The sequence below is a fragment of the Orbicella faveolata genome, unplaced genomic scaffold, assembly GCF_042242905.1.
Source record: "Orbicella faveolata isolate gen_17 unplaced genomic scaffold, um_ofav_v1 contig_37, whole genome shotgun sequence".
Taxonomy (NCBI): domain Eukaryota; kingdom Metazoa; phylum Cnidaria; class Anthozoa; order Scleractinia; family Merulinidae; genus Orbicella; species Orbicella faveolata.
In genome coordinates this window covers 2815001-2828966 of record NW_028301566.1, presented here as the reverse complement: position 1 = coordinate 2828966, position 13966 = coordinate 2815001, and the positions used below count along the sequence as shown (strand labels likewise).

The 13966-nt window shown below is 38.5% G+C and overlaps 2 protein-coding genes across 2 annotated transcripts; both read left to right on the top strand.

Moving 5' to 3' along the window:
* The first annotated feature begins 3980 nt into the window (after positions 1–3980).
* Positions 3981–8576, top strand: LOC149101616 (uncharacterized). The gene is made up of 5 exons (XM_089275717.1): positions 3981–4048; positions 5718–5789; positions 6471–6542; positions 6866–6922; positions 7142–8576. The coding sequence occupies exons 1-5, from the start codon at positions 3981–3983 to the stop codon at positions 7347–7349; spliced, it is 477 nt and encodes a 158-aa protein (XP_089131843.1). The 3' UTR covers positions 7350–8576.
* Positions 8577–8604: 28 nt separating this feature from the next.
* LOC110053198 (uncharacterized) lies at positions 8605–13833 on the top strand. Its single transcript, XM_089275747.1, has 4 exons — positions 8605–9111; positions 9937–10084; positions 11388–12899; positions 13484–13833. Exons 1-4 carry the CDS (start codon positions 8605–8607, stop codon positions 13666–13668), a joined length of 2352 nt encoding a protein of 783 aa, XP_089131873.1. The 3' UTR covers positions 13669–13833.
* Positions 13834–13966: the final 133 nt, after the last annotated feature.

Genomic DNA, 13966 nt, shown 5'->3' with positions numbered 1-13966 from the left:
CTTTGTACCAGTTGTGACGTCATCAATTTAAATGTCATCAGATGTTCTTGATAAGCAGATAGTAGCACTAGGCTAGGCCTTTCCGCACAATGGTCAGGTTTAGATATCGACGACATTCCGACGTCGCAAATCGAAAAACAACGTTATCAGTTTTGGTGCAAAAACGGTGGTAAAATGGTCCACTACGCCTATGATTGATCAAGGTCCATTTCTAGGCTTCGCCCGTAATTAACATCCAACTTTTCACGGCAGCCAGAAAGAACATACAACGCAAAAGGTAGCCAGTGTAAAAGGGCAGAGAAAAACAGAAAGGAAAGGGAGCAACAGACAAAATTGAGAACGGTTAATGGCAAAAAAAAAAAAGAAGTCCAAATTTTGGCTTATGCACATGCCCCGAATTGAAATTTTGCTCAATTTTGTGCCTAATCCTCGAAAAATCTCTCCTTTAAGTAAAAAAAGCTTTCTTAGCCAAACTTAGGCTTATTTAGCGTCATGGCAGCTAAAAAAACCTGACTAAACGGTTAAAAACGGTATTTTTTGGCTTCAGTTTGGTATTCAAAGGGTTAGGTAAAGCGAGTTTTATCTACTTATTTAAGAAACCGTTTTTGTGCCAGTACCTTTGTGTACACGTCAGTATGATTAATATGACTAAAAATACGATTGAACACGATGAGTACGATTTAAGGACGTTCGCGCTAATTGTTTCTGCGCATCTTTACTGAGCACGCAGATTCACACGCCACGTCATGCATGAGAGCGCGGGCTAACTAATAAAATGAACAATGGTCGGGGATTTGGCCATTGCTATAGCTTTGCCTGGATTTAACGTTCTTGGACGTTAGGTGACCGCCATTTTTCTTTTGATGGATCATTTTCTCTACCGATCTTCTACGTTTAGCGAAAAAATGAAGAAAATCTATTGACTAAAAGTTTGATTTTTGCAAAATACACCATCGAATTCCATTCTTGCTAGCTCTTCGTTTATCTGTGCGACGATTTCAATGTCTCTTGAAGAGTTAAGCTTTGTGAAAACGTTGGTAACATTTGGGGTTATTTACGCAATAGACTCACGTCTACAAAATATGACTAAGATCGTTTGCCTCCGTTGACTCACCTTCGATATTTTTCACCATAAACCCCTGTAGACCATGGGGAATTACCTGCGCCAATTTTTCAAAATCAGGGTACTTTTCCATACGCTTTATCTCTGAAACGAAGTCGACGACCCCCGATTTTCTTTTCTTTTCTTTTTTTTTTTTTTTTTTTTTTTGGCATTTCTGACACACGTAACTCATTATCTCACTGCAGTGAAAATTTTCGCGCGAACGTCCTTAAGAGTAAATGCACAGAGAAATCGAGCAAAATGCAAAAATCGGGGCTGCAGTCAGAAATGAAACCAATCTTAATTTTCAATTTGCAACGGGGTATTAACGAGTTTTCGAAGGTTTCGGGGTTTCTTTCGCAAAATACAGCCGAAGTTTTGAATTATTTGAGAAAATCGATTTTTGCACTCTCGCTGGCAAAAAATAGCAGAATAATTAGCATAAACTGGCATTCGCGTAAATGTCTTTACGTAAGTAGTGAAGTTTATATCATCGGGAAGGAAGACATTAATTTAAAAGGAAGAGTATTTGAAACTTCATTTATGCCTACTTTTTGGTTCTAGATTATGCTTCTTCCTACGAGAAAAAAACAACTTTGATAAGGCTTCACCACAGTCTCGGCAAATCGAGTTTCATCTCACAATTACAAACCGACCATTCGATATGTGGCCATTGTTCAATCGGGCTCGTTTTTTGGTTATAAAGTGTCTAAATGCTCTCCTTACACATCATATAACAATGGGTCTGGGGTTTTAAGCGAGCGCTTTATAAAACGCCTTCGAAAATTGAGTAGTTTCACTAAAATTTGAACTGAGTAGCATATTCCCCACACTTAACACTCAAGCGCAAACACGCCTGTTTTGAATGAAATTATTGCACTAAACTCTCCTTCACGGCTTAAAAAGGATGACTAACTTTTACATGCCGTCCAGCTTTTCTCCATTTTATGCTGCGGGCCAGCTCTTGTTAAGCTAACTCAGTTCATTCGGTCATGGGTCACGACATAAAGTCACGGTAACGTCAGTCCGTGAAGCTCCTTAATAAACGGCTGTAACGCACACCGATGGAAATGAACTTTTCAACATCAGGAAATGTATTCTAGTACACCAACAAATTTGTTTCGTCTATCCTTGCAATTTGTGGCCAATCGGGAAACTCGGATTAAAACAATCGGATTTTGAGGCGTTTTTGTACTCTACTCATTCAATGCATGGCGGCTATTTCAATGGCGTTTATTACAATGTGTGGTAAGTTATTACAGGATCATAATCTCTTGGCAGGTTCATAATCACTTGGTTAATGTCATTAAGTTGGGAGAGAGGGGTTTTAATATAACCGGAACATCATTTCGTTCGTATTAAAATGGTCCTTTACCCGGGAGCTTTTCTAAGGGATGATCAAGCGCAGTTTACCGTACCCTTTCTATGTTATTTGCATTTTGCAGTCTCAGAGTGACCACGCCATCTTTATGCTTTAATATATAAATCAAAAAAATTCTACACATGATAAGATTATCACATCACAAAGCGAGAAAGTATTTTTTGGTGGACAGCAGCTACACTTTTTCAAAAAGTCTTCAATTCGACTCAGGTAGATCTGAAAAACCCAAGCAAATTTTTATAGATCGTGCAAGAAGATTATTTCGACACTTAACAGCCGTAAAATGTGCTCGATTCGAGTTCGGCCACATAACTAAAAGTCTTTTGGCAATCATAGACTAAACCTTGCTTCACAACGGCTATTGTCAAATCTCTTTATCAAAGGATGTGTTTTTCGCAGTGACAGCTATCATCTGCAACCGAAAAACAGACAAATGTAGAAAGCTAAAAATTTCTTCTTTTAATATTAGTATCTTACTCCCCAAGACATAATTTTAACTATTAACGCGAGGACGATTTCGCAATGCTATTTTTTGCCAATTTATTCGGCCATTTTTTGGCCAGAAAGAGCCCAAAATCATTTTACCAAATATTCCTAAAAGTAGACCTTTTTTAGAAAAATGAACACCAAAACCTTTGAAAACTCGTAAATACCTTCCTATAAACTCGAATCAAAGGTAAGTTAAACTTTGACCGTGGCTACGCTTTGCTCGACATTTCTGTGCATTTGCTCTTAATCTGTGACTGGACACGTGACTGGACATGTATCTGTAGATTATTTTGTGTTTTACATTGTGATCATCCAGGTCTATTTTTTTGCATTCGAAATTTGTTAGCTGTACTTATTTACTTAGCAGCAAATTACGTGCACTCTAAAGGAGGCGCCTCCACCGGAAAATGGACGTCTTTAATTACATAGTGTTTGTATTCTTGTTTCATTCTCAGGTTATTAAACTTTAACAACATTTCACATATTACCAAAGACACTTTTTCCGGACTGGGGAAGCTAAGGATATTGTAAGTACATTTACATTTATACAATGAAATCATTAAATTTAGCATTTTGACGATATTAAAATGCCACAAAAGAAACACGTTTGAGGCAATTGAAACTGACTGCTTTGACAAGTTAAAATGGTACGATTTCTTTCTTGTTTACTTGGTCATATCCTTTTTACTTTTACTAATAAGCATTAAAAATCAAATGTGTGTACGACAATAATCTTTATCTCACAGGAATATATTTTGTAAATATTTTACATGCAAGAGCATTTCTACTCTCTGTGCATCACTGCTAACTCGCTGAAAAATAGTTAAAGTGACTGAAGAGCTTTCTGTTAAGTACAAAGCGCCTTTTGATCTGATGTTTGGGTCCGCATGTTTTCTCGTCATTTCATAATTCTAGTAAATGTTTCTTCTTTTGTCTAGAACATCAACCCTAATTGTATTGCAATGCAAGTTCAATTATGTTTAAATTATCATCCTTGTTTTTCTTAGGATGCTCGCAAACAACAATTTAGCAGCAATACCTAATGGCACCTTTAGTGAAACAACCCTCAAAAAATTGTAAGTATTCATCAATGAAGTAACTACATCTGATCCTATTCAAAAGGCAAACTGGTTTCCTCAAAGCACCATCCACACATTTTAAAAGCAGTTTAAAAACTTTTATAATATAGCTTTAGCGAGGCGCGCGTTCTGATTGGCTAATACGCTCGGTCCATTTGCCCGTGGGCTGCAAGCTCACGTCAGTTTGTATATTTGTACTTTTTCTCGGCAATTGTTTTCATCGATGTTGACACACTTTAAAACATAATTCCTATTTTTCTTCTCCTAAAATATGGAAAAATTTAATAATTCTTCCGGCGATGAGGAAGATTATTCTTGTGAGCTAAGAAATTTCGAGATTTATGAGAGCAGGAGTTGAATCAGCTGGTTGAACAAAAGCACTCGGCACTCGGAGACGGACCAAAAAAAAACAACAAACTGGTCCATATCAATCTTTCAAGGTTAGTAATGCATAGCGGGAATTTTAGAGAGAATTTTTCGTCGATTTGGGGACAATATGATTCAGCATAAGCTTTCATTGTAAAACATTTCTGGCGTCGAAAGCCATTTAAACGCTTTCGGAGAGCAAAACTTGGTACATGAGAGTTTTAACAAATTTCTTTTTTAAGTGAAGTCTTGCATACGAAATCCTTCTGTTCCAAAAACTTTAAAGATAATAGTATTTCTGAGCTATAATAAAGGAAGTTTTATCAAATATTGGTAGCCTCTAATGAATTATTTAACTTAAGTTCCCGGGTTTCAGTTTTGCTCGATCACTCGATTCGCCTGAGGGTAAATTAAACTCTTGAAATTGAAGAAACAGCCGTTCCAAGGAACGACTGCATCGTGCACAAATATAAGCTTACGTTTCTGACATTTTACTTAAAGCCTCAGTCCTCCGTTCATTTAAGCTTATTTTACCAAATAACAAAAGTGACAAAAATCCTTTTTTACATTCGTGTGTTCAAGTTCAACCTTAGACGCGCGACCCTTCAATTTACGAAGTGGAAAGGAAAACGAAACCCACAAACCTGCTGATAAATAAGAGCATCTCCAACAGCTCAAAGCCAGGGATGTTTGTTCGCATTCTTCTCCTCTCCCGCTTTTAAGAAATGTCTGGTTCCACATTGTTCTTTTATTTTGTCGAAAACGTCGCGAAGGACAGAGAGCTCAGCCACCAAAGGCTTCAACCATGTGCAGTTTGTTTTCAATTCTTCGAAAAACTGATCCAAATTTAAGCTTAACTAACTTTTGAGAAACGCTTTTACCGACTGCAAATTTCATTTGTTGTCAGCTTGATATATAAGTTAACCGAGCAGTTTGAAGTTGTTTGTTTGCCCGAGATCGAGAAAATGTAAATTATGAACTCGCCGCGATCCAAGAAAAATTTTGATGTGTCGCTTTGTCAGAGTTTTTTAACGAACATTTTCGCGCGGTTTAGGGCGCTTTTGACTTCATGTAAGCCGGAATAGATTCAATATATCTCAAAAGTCTCAATGTTATAAAAGAATTGGTAAATGTGCAGCGTGCAACTATCGAGTTATGGATGCACTTGGAAGGTTTGCTAAGCACTCAAGAAGCTAGAGTCGCACGAGGCTATCGCCTCGTGCGACTCTTACACTTCTTTCGTGCTTAGCAATGAAATTAGACAGGTTTCTTTACCGTTTATTATTGTTTACTGTTTCAGATTTCTTCATAATAACAAGATAAAGTCCGTCGAACAAAAGGCATTTTGCGGCGTCAACGTTCTCGACTCACTGTAAGTTTAACATTCGCACGATTAACAAACCATTTGCCTCGGTTTTATGTCTTTGCTGTGTATCTTCGCCTACCATTTGGTACTTTTTTCGACAGCTACTGAGCTTACAAATCACCACTTATAAAAATGTAAAACTTTTCAGATAGACCCAGAAAAAGACCGATTTAGAAAAAGTTTAGTTTTTTTGTTGTTGCTGTCTGTTTGTTTGTTTCATCAATGATTACTCAGACATTGCAAAAAGCCCGTGCAGCGCTGTGGAAGCATACTAACACTTCTGACTTCATGTGGTTGCCAGAAGACCCAACATGGACCGTGAAACGTTTTCCTTTCGAAAAATTTCATTTAACTGAATTACTAATTAAGCATTCAACACCGAAGACTCTATTGCCCGTAGGTCCTAGCTACTGACAAGCACAAAGTGCTTACAGTATTTCGATCTAGTTTAAGCTACTTGACACAATATCTAAATCGAGGTCGTATAATGATAAAGAGATAATCAAGGACATCAAAGAGAACACATATCGTGCGATACATATATGGACACGCGTTTTCCTGTAAGTCTGACGTTATAGGCTTACAATCAGTAAAGGTTGAACTTCAGATAATGAAACATCAAGCCATCTCCGCCTCCTTTACTTTTTAAAAGAAATTCTGCTCACTCAAATATTATTTTGTTTTCAGGACACTGTTTAACAATCCGTTAACTTTACTTCCATCTGGAATCTTTGATGAGCTCAATCGTGAAACAAAAATGTAAGTTGAAGTGTAAACCTCGAATGATATATATATTAATCAAAATTTCTTTTTACCGATGAATGCATTACAAGTTAGATAAAAAAAAGTAAAAGAGGTGTATGAAAGTAATAGCGCAGTTTCTAGAATTAAAATAACAACGTATAACGTAGCACATATGGACACGCGGTACATTTTCACTCACAATTTAGCCATGGGCAGCTCATAACCTTATCAAATAATTACGATAGGAAGAATTGACCACGATCTTGAAAAATTCATATCCGCACTATATACAGTTTGAAATAGCCATCTGGATACTGACTTTCACTTTCCACCCACAGATCAATTACTTGTAGCAACCTCCAGGAGTTTCCACCGGGGAGATATGCTGTTTCGATGTGAGTAAAATAAAAAAAAAGTCCTGGATCGATAAACATGAACTCTCCTGGGAAAAAATGATTTAAAAGAAAGGTGCCCTCCAACCTTTAAAATTTTATCTCAATTGTGTTCAAAGGCTGGCGCTACGAGAGCTTTATAGTCACATAACGGGAGCAATGCAATACATTTTTACGTCCATTAGCTTTCATTGATTGGTGTTGTTTTTTTTATGTCCTCAGAAAATGTGCTCCCTCTGTATCTTTTCATATGAAAATTGTTGCTCAGCACAAAACCATTGTAAGTATTGAAAAGGCAGGTTTTTCGTGCGGTGATTGTTCAGATAAATCATCATTGAACGAAGTCGATTGCTATAACTGCAGCTTCTGCACGACTGGTCATCATAGTGACCGCAAAGGAGCCTGTCGTACTTGTCCAGCAGGTATTTAGAAAAGAACTTAAAATTGTTAATATAGATGATTGTACTGAATTCGTGAAGGAGAAAGATGATCAAAAAATAGCAAACTTAACTTAGACTGAGCAAAGTGTGAGGGTCGTGACCCATAATCCCCCTAGAGTTGTAATTCCCATAAGCCCTTGCGGTATAAGTGTAATAAGCAAGAAAGCACATGGTCGAAAGTGTTGACTGTGTTTGTGGATTAGTTCGCTGTTTCCCAGACGAGACGCTGTCGAGATCCTGCTTTGAAGCTCTATCGGCGAGCGAGTAACAAAATTGGTGTTTCCGGCCGGGCTGTTCAGCCGATAGAAGGAAAGAACGCCATCATTTACACGTCCAAATACCAGCCGATGTCATCGAGTGATGCAAATATGGCCGCACGCCCAGTGAACTGTTCTGGTAAAGCCGATGCAACCAAATAGACGAGGTAAGAGACTAAGAACCTGTATTGTCGAGTAGGGTGTCACGATAAAAGTTCAAGTAAGAGATGGCGGAGGAGCTTGAATTAACAATCCACACGGAACTGTGCAAAGCAACCGTAGAAAATACCAAGCTGGTTGCAAAGCATTTGAAGATAATTAAAGAGGAATTGAAGGACAAAACGAAGGTTCCGATCATCAATAAAATCGCTAATGTTATCGAGAAAGAGTTTACAGGTGTGGAGGAAGAGGAAAAAGTGACTTTTCTCCAAGCTATCGTTGAGATATTGGTCGACACTCCACCACCACTCGAAGATGTTAAAGGAGATAACAGTGAGTTAATTTCTTTAAAGAAAGAAATCGAAGAACTTAAGCTTTTGCACAAACAGAAAACCACGGAATCGGAGAGTAAAGTAGATAGTGCTAAGGTCAAGCAGGAGTTAAATTCACAGTCAGGTGATGGCATGTCATTCCCATTGCATTCTCTTATAATTATTGAATCCACGAGTGTACTTCGACGTCAGTTAAAGATTACTGGCCAGATTGGTGATCCAGACCAAAAAGATAAATTGAATTACAGTTCATTACGGAAACAAATTGAAACAGGTGTTGAACAAAAGTACAAAGAGCGTGAGACTGTGGATGGAGTGATTCGAGCCATCAGTCCTGGGTTAGTTTTAAGAAGTTATCTGGAATCCTTTACGGATCTGTCACTTGACCGCCTGAAGAAGATTCTTCGTAGTCATCATGGGGTTAAGAATACTGCAGAACTTACCGGAGTTTAGCATCCATCTGTCAAAATGGGAAAGAAACGCCTCAAGCATTCTTAATGCGAGCCCTCGACTTGAGACAGAAGATACTCTTTGCAAGCCAGGAAGGGGAAGACCCATTGAAGTATGATGCTGGTCACATCCAGCAGCTCTTTCGCAGAGCTGTTGAGACTGGCCTCCAGGATGACAGCATTAGAACTAAGCTCCGCCCATTCTTAAGCAATCCATTGGTTGAGGATGAGGAATTGATTCATCAGCTCAACATCGCAGTCTCAGCTGAGGAAGAAAGGATAAAGAAACTGAAGAACCAATCGAAAGGCAAATCACCTACAGTGTCCCAGATCAGTCAGGAATCACCAGAACCAACTAAAGTACCTCATGGTAAAGTAGCGACCCTGAAAGAGGACCCCAAGTCAACCGACAGTACTAAATCAGAACTTCAAGAACTCAAGGCTGCAGTTGAAGCACTTAAGACTGAGGTTAAGGCTAGGTCTGCTACAACCCCCCAGCCCGAACAAGGAAGAGAAAACAGATGGAGCACCGGAAGAGGACAAGGAAGACGCGAAGTGAGACCGCGCCCACCCAAGCGATGATGTTTGCATTGACATTATAAGTACTTTGTGCTATCATTGAAGGAACAAGGACTTCTGTCCACACTTTTGCAAAGTGTGATAACTTGAAGATTAGCTGTTTATCGTGCACTCTGTGGACCTGTGCAACCCACAGATAGGAAGTCGATTTATGTCTACCAACAGTATTACGTATAGGATTTCTACGACTCAGACATATTGAGAGCAGTTTAGTTTTCAAATTGTCACGGAGGACATTTTTTTGAGGGGAGGAGAGTGTGAGGGTCGTGACCCATAATCCCCCTAGAGTTGTAACTTCCATAAGCCCTTGCGGTATAAGCGTAATAAACAAGAAAGCACATGGTCGAAAGTGTTGACTGTGTTTGTGGATTAGTTCACTGTTTCCCACTCGAGACGCTGTCGAGATCCTGCTTTGAAGCTCTATCGGCGAGCGAGTAACAAAAGCATGAACTATTGTGTTGATACATTAAATTCTGGGTTTTAACTAACTCGTATAATGACGTATCCTTAGTCTTCCAGTGATCTGAAAGACAACATGAGTAATTGAAATCAAAAATATTTTGTTTAGACCCAATAAGCTCGAATTTTACGAAAAAAGGATAGAAAATCTATTTCCATTGGTATAGGAGAAACGGCACTTGGCTAGGATCGAAAGTGAGGTGACATTAACTTGAATCAAAATCCAAATGCAGTAAAAATGAGTCTCATTAACTTTGGTGTATTGCACTCCGGAGTTATAAGCTTTATTGGCCTTTTTTAGTTATGTTGATTTTGGTAAACATCTTATTCGGATAACTTGAAACTAAGCATGGCTACCATTGTATTGTAGGAGGCTTTTATCAAGACGAGATTGGGCAAACTGACTGCAAATTATGCAGCGTGGGTACTTACGTCCCAAAGGAAAGCTTTCCTGGAAGACGTGCAATTGACTGTCGCGCATGCCCATACGGTATGAGAACTGTGCCTTGGTTAAAAATAAAACGGCAGTCATTGTACTTTTTTCGTTAAAAGTGCGATTTAAACCTTGGATCATTCTAAATTAAGTTTCAAACCTATGTTGTGTAGCATGTTTAAAAAGTACATCAAGAAAGAGCATAAATTTGTCAAGATTACCCTGGAGATGATCGAGATACAGATCTCACTTAGACATATGCGAAAGTTTCCCCTGCAAAATATAAAATGAATTGGAAAGTTATCCAAAAAGGCAGATGAGCAACATCAGCAAAATCAAAATAATAATAGATCGGACGTCCGTTTCCTCACAGGAAAACAAGTTTCAAAAGTAAATATCTTACCTGTAGAAGTTGAGTGAACACCGTAAATACCATATTAAGCCTTCCTTCATCTCAAATAAACCCCCGTTTATGAAGAAATTAAAATATAAAATCACTATCCCATTTTTTGCTTTTTTGTTTGAATTTCTGGTGTATTTTTAACATTATAATATTAATCTGGGAGCAAATTCACATTCAATAGTTGTTATCTTTGGAGATATATATCGGGAATCGATCCGTACACTTTATTGATCAGCAAAAAAAACCATGCCAAATTGATAGATCATGAATAACGTTTGGTTAGATGTTGGCTTAAATCATCGGGAGCATATCACACATGCTTCAAGTATATAAAAGTGCTTCAAGAGTATAATCCGTCCATTGGATAAGCGCTCGCCCTGTAACTCTTGCAGTATAAAGCTATGAACTTGAACTTGGAGGATAGGTAGCTCATCTAAAACTATCGTGGGACTTAGAAATGACGATATTTTTCTGACTAGCTGTCTCCTTTTGGACAGCCATCTCAGATTTAATGATTTTTACAAAACTTTTAAAACAATGAATAAAGAACGCTGTAAAAATCTGAAAAACAATAAGTAACTGAAAAACAAAAATCATGTATGAAAAACTTTACTTGAGTGTCTTTGCTACAATAGCAGTAAAAAAAATACGTAATGCGGGCATTATGAGATAAATTGAAAATAACAACATCTAAATATTAATATAAATACAGAAAATCTATAAAATGCTAAAATTTGTTAAACGTCAAAATCTAAAACAGCTCTCAAAAGCCCTTAAAAGCTCTGTCTGGGTCTGAATAGGGTTAATAGAAGATTTATTGTATCGCAAATTGACAATTTCAAGCCACAGACGCTTTTGTGCAAGTGATAGCTATACAAACAATGATGTGGAGATGAATGTTTCTAATACTATGTTTTTAAAGCTTTTAAAACATTTGTTTCTGTACTTTATAAACAGGTACCCTTTCTAATGCAACCGCTGGTTATCGTGCCTGTAGATGCCTTGACAATTTTTATCGTCTAGATCGTTTTGGAGGGTGCTTGCCATGCCCCGAAACCGGTGTGGTATGCAAGAATGACACGGCGATATTGGCGCCCAATTATTACTGGAAGTGGACCAATGAAACTGCAGAAGAATCATATGGAAGATTTCTTGACAATATTCTCACGCCCAACCGAGATTACAACGACAATTATTCCAAGTTTAATGGATCGCTTCCTACACCTCTTAAATGTCCCCATCTGGCATCCTGCAAAGGTGGCATTGACTCCGAATGTCAGGAAGGATATTTTGGCACCCTGTGTGCAAGCTGCACTACTGATCACTATCTTCGATTTAACACCTGCATAAAATGCCCCAATATGACAATCACTGCCCTCTCATCTGCCGGAGTGGTGATACTGTTTCTCGCGGTGTTCATGATGGTTCTTTGGGGCGACTCAAAGCATACTGATAATGACAGAACTGTCGCAGATGTCATCATGTCGTGCTTCAAGATTGTGTTGGGCTTTCATCAAGTTATCGCAGGGATTTTCTCGGCACTGGCACGTGTTCGATGGCCGACAACTCTGATCACAATGGAAAAATATTTAAAACTTGTCGAAGGGAATATTTTGCAGTTTGCCCCTTTGAGTTGCATTTATCCTAGTTTTCGTTTGGATCCATTTCTAGAGTTTGCCCTAGCAGTAGCAGTCAACATCGTGGTTGTTTCCTTGATCCTGTTTTATCTACTTGCAAAGCAACGCTACATCAACAAAATGGAGATTGTTATGAGCGAAAAAGTGAACAAAATATCAAGCCTGAAGAAGTCGTGCTACCGAAATATATTCTTATTTCTTTTATTGTCATATCCAATGACAAGTAAGAAGATAATTCACATTCTACCACTGCCTGGGGTTTGTTTGAACATGTGCTTCACCAAAGACAGAAACGACTGTATTTCCCTCCTGAGGGCCGATTACTCAGTCCATTGCTTTACCGCTCGACACAGTGTCTTCTGGCGCATTGCTGCTACGTTTTCGCTGTACCCTATAGCCTTCCCGCTATTGGTGCTGCTATTCCTTTACAACTACCGGGATTCTCAAGTACATGCAGAAATCGCCTTTGCTTTGAGAGTGTATTTTGAAAACTACAAAAAGACATACTGGTTTTGGGAGATAGCTGAAATGTATTGGAAGCTAATGCTGATCTCGTTGATCCTTCTCTTTGAATCTGAAAGCCGCTCCCGTATCGGATTTTCCGTGGCCACAGCCAGTGCTTTTGGAATTGCCCACACCATCTTCCGTCCAATAAAAGGGAAATTTGAAGATCGCCTCCAGACGTACGCATTGTGGATAGTATTCTTTAACGTTTGCCTTGGTGCAATTTATTCGCAGCCTGAAGTCAACGATGCTCGCAGTGAAAACGAATCCATCTTTGTCAATATCCTCTTTGTGTTCCTCAACAGCTCGGTACTGCTTGTAACCTTGGGTAAGTTTCAGTCTTTCTGTCTAGACAGATAGCAATTAGCTTATAACGTTTCGTAGATATCTCTGTAGCGAACATGAACAAGAATGGTTCAGGGTCCATTGTCCAAAGCTCACGTTAAATGAACACCCTTCAGCTTCTACATTTACACAACTGTACGGTACTGAGGACGGGTGAAGAAGCAAGAAATTAAGACAAATTCTGTCGCCCAAAGGTTTTGCTTCATGTTGTTTATTTTCCTCTTCTGTTAAGGACGTTAATCCCGGTGTGCTACTGATTCAATATAAAAGTCAAAACAGAAATGTCACTTAGATTGCCATATCATAACTTTCTTTGATGCTTTTTATTCCACGTATATGTTATTTCAAATCTTATTGAAATTGCTTTTTTCTCTTCCGACAAATTGGTGGAAGTCTATGTTGCAAGGAAATGTTAAGTCCCGTTACTAATCATCAATCTTCTACCTTTCTTTAACCGTGATACGTGTCCAAATGTGTGATTCTGACCTGTTGTATTTCTCGTGCAATGAATAGCGACATACTGTAGATCAGCCTATTTATATAAACATCCTTGTTTGCCTTTTCTAGGGAAGGGTATTCTCCACATGCGACACTTCTGCGGAAATGTTTCTACTTGCTTTGGACGATGCTTCCAAGTTCTTTGTCAAAGTTGCAGGGATCTAAAGAGAAAAGCAATTCGCCAAAGGCAGGATTTGGTATCAGTGTCTCCTTCAGAGGTTTCTATCGAAGAACTTATCCAGCAACCAACATGACAAATTCAAGGGATTTAAAGTTCAAAACTCTTTTGTGGTCCTGGTTGTGAAGAAAGCTATTTAGACTGCACTTTATCGAATTTTAGCTAAGCCAGGGGAGAGCTGTCAAGGACTTTAAACGATACTAAAAGTGGTTTTAACTGCATGTTCCCATTTACCATGTAACCTAAATATCTTTATATATATATATATATATCGAATCTGGATAAGTTCTTCGATAGAAACCTCTGAAGGAGACACTGATACCAAATCCTGCCTTTGGCGAATTGATGATTAGTAACGGGATATATATATATAC

Excerpts from the sequence above, each read along its gene's own strand:
- LOC149101616 (XM_089275717.1), top strand. The coding sequence starts at position 3,981 with ATGCTCGCAAACAACAATTTAGCAGCAATACCTAATGGCACCTTTAGT. Across the intron at positions 4,049-5,717 it reads GAAACAACCCTCAAAAAATT|ATTTCTTCATAATAACAAGA; the intron begins GTAAGTATTCAT and ends TTACTGTTTCAG. Across the intron at positions 6,543-6,865 it reads CTCAATCGTGAAACAAAAAT|ATCAATTACTTGTAGCAACC; the intron begins GTAAGTTGAAGT and ends TTCCACCCACAG.
- LOC110053198 (XM_089275747.1), top strand. The coding sequence starts at position 8,605 with ATGCGAGCCCTCGACTTGAGACAGAAGATACTCTTTGCAAGCCAGGAA. Across the intron at positions 9,112-9,936 it reads GAGGACAAGGAAGACGCGAA|ACTAAGCATGGCTACCATTG; the intron begins GTGAGACCGCGC and ends GGATAACTTGAA. Across the intron at positions 10,085-11,387 it reads CTGTCGCGCATGCCCATACG|GTACCCTTTCTAATGCAACC; the intron begins GTATGAGAACTG and ends CTTTATAAACAG.